At 54.2% G+C, this 1627-nt stretch overlaps 1 protein-coding gene across 1 annotated transcript in view; it reads right to left on the bottom strand.

The window, feature by feature from the left end:
• Positions 1-790: 790 nt before the first annotated feature.
• The window catches only part of LOC106897118, a 10133-nt gene continuing 9296 nt past the window's right edge, over positions 791-1627 (bottom strand). Inside the window, exon 5 of the mRNA XM_014957524.1 lies at positions 791-1000. Within this exon, the coding sequence (XP_014813010.1) occupies positions 791-1000 (210 nt within the window). The remainder of the gene's footprint in view (positions 1001-1627) is intronic.

Raw genomic sequence — 1627 nt, 5'->3', positions numbered from 1 at the left:
AAAGAAAAGAAAAGAAAAGAAAAGAAAAGAAAAGAAAAGAAAAGAAAAGAAAAGAAAAGAAAAGAAAAGAAAAGAAAAGAAAAGAAAAGAAAAGAAAAGAAAAGAAAAGAAAAGAAAAGAAAAGAAAAGAAAAGAAAAGAAAAGAAAAGAAAAGAAAAGAAAAGAAAAGAAAAGAAAAGAAGAAAGAAAAATAACAACCACTCAAACCTTCCTGTTCTGTACGATCAAAGGAATCCCAGAAAAGCACAGAAAACACTCTTACACCCCCAAAAACAACCCCCCCACCCTCCACCCCACCGCCCCCAATCTTGACCTCAGCCACCCCACTGCAAGGTCACCTTCCCTCCCACCGACCCCATCCTGCTGCCACACTGGGCTGAGGCCGCTCACTTCGTGACACGAGTGGCTCAAGTACACCCCGTGGGACAAACCCCCTCAAGGTGCAAGGAGGGGAGGGGGGTTTGACCCTCTCCACCGTCCTCCCGTGCCCTCCCCACGTGCTCCCGCGAGCCCTCCCTTATTAACAATGACCTTTCCACCGCGCTCGCCGCCGATTCCCCAGCCCCAAATATCTTTTAAATGGGTTTCAGGAGCTGATGCTCGCTCCGTTAAAAGCCCCCCGCATCGCCCCCGTGTCGTCCCCCCCCCGCCACGTCCCATCCCCGTCCCCACGCAGCGCCACACGCGCGCTCACACTAACATTTTAATTAATGACAAGGGCTTTTTTAAATTTTTTTTATTTTTTTTTTAATTTTTTTTTTTTTTCCTCTCCCCTCCCCTCATAAGCACTTTAATGTGTGTTCGCAGCCCGGCTGATCCCCACAGCCATGGAAATATTAGGTTGACGGATGTGGTCTGTCGCCAGTGCTCCCTCAACGGGTCTGCCTGTCAGCTCGCCGATGATGACATTAACACGGGAAGAAAGTGATGACAAATGCCCGTTATCAGGGAACGAGGCCTGTGACAAATCGCACGGCGCCTCGCGAGCAGCCCCATTACGCTGTAATAAAAAAAGATGGATGGCTCAGCGCACCGGGGCCCCGCGCTAATGCGATTTCGCCTGGTCTCTCCGGGTTCTAATTAAGGCAGAAAACGGAGAACGAACAGGAGTCCCCGGTGCCCCCCCCCACAACCCGCTCCCCACAACTCCCCCCTACTTCAAACACCCCGCGGCGATGGGCGCTCGCCCTCAGGGATGGTGCCCTTCTGGCCACTCCACCCCAGACCCCCCTGAGGAGAGGGGTCTTGGGGGGATGCAGAGAGATGAGGGGTGCAGATGTTGGGGGGGGCTTTTAGTAGAGGCGGGGGGCTGGGGGGACACCCCCAAACCTGTGTCCGCCCATCCTAATTTTGCCTGGTGGGCTCACAGCTCCTCCATCCAAGGAGAAGGGTCTTGGGAGGATGCAGAGAGATGAGGGGTGCAGATGTTGGGGGGGCTTGTAGTAGAGGTGGAGGGCTGGGGGGCCACCCCCCAACCTGTGTCTGCCCATCCCACTTTTGCCAGGTGGGCTCACGGCTCCTCCATCCAAGGAGAAGGGTCTGGGGGGGATGCAGAGAGATGAGGGGTGCAGATGTTGGGGGGGGCTTTTAGTAGAGGCGGGGGGCTGGGGGGACACCCCCAAACCTG

This window comes from Calidris pugnax, unplaced genomic scaffold (assembly GCF_001431845.1).
Source record: "Calidris pugnax isolate Ruff unplaced genomic scaffold, ASM143184v1 scaffold4, whole genome shotgun sequence".
Lineage (NCBI taxonomy): Eukaryota > Metazoa > Chordata > Aves > Charadriiformes > Scolopacidae > Calidris > Calidris pugnax.
Note: the sequence above shows the minus strand (reverse complement) of the source record. Positions and strands in the feature narration are given on the sequence as shown.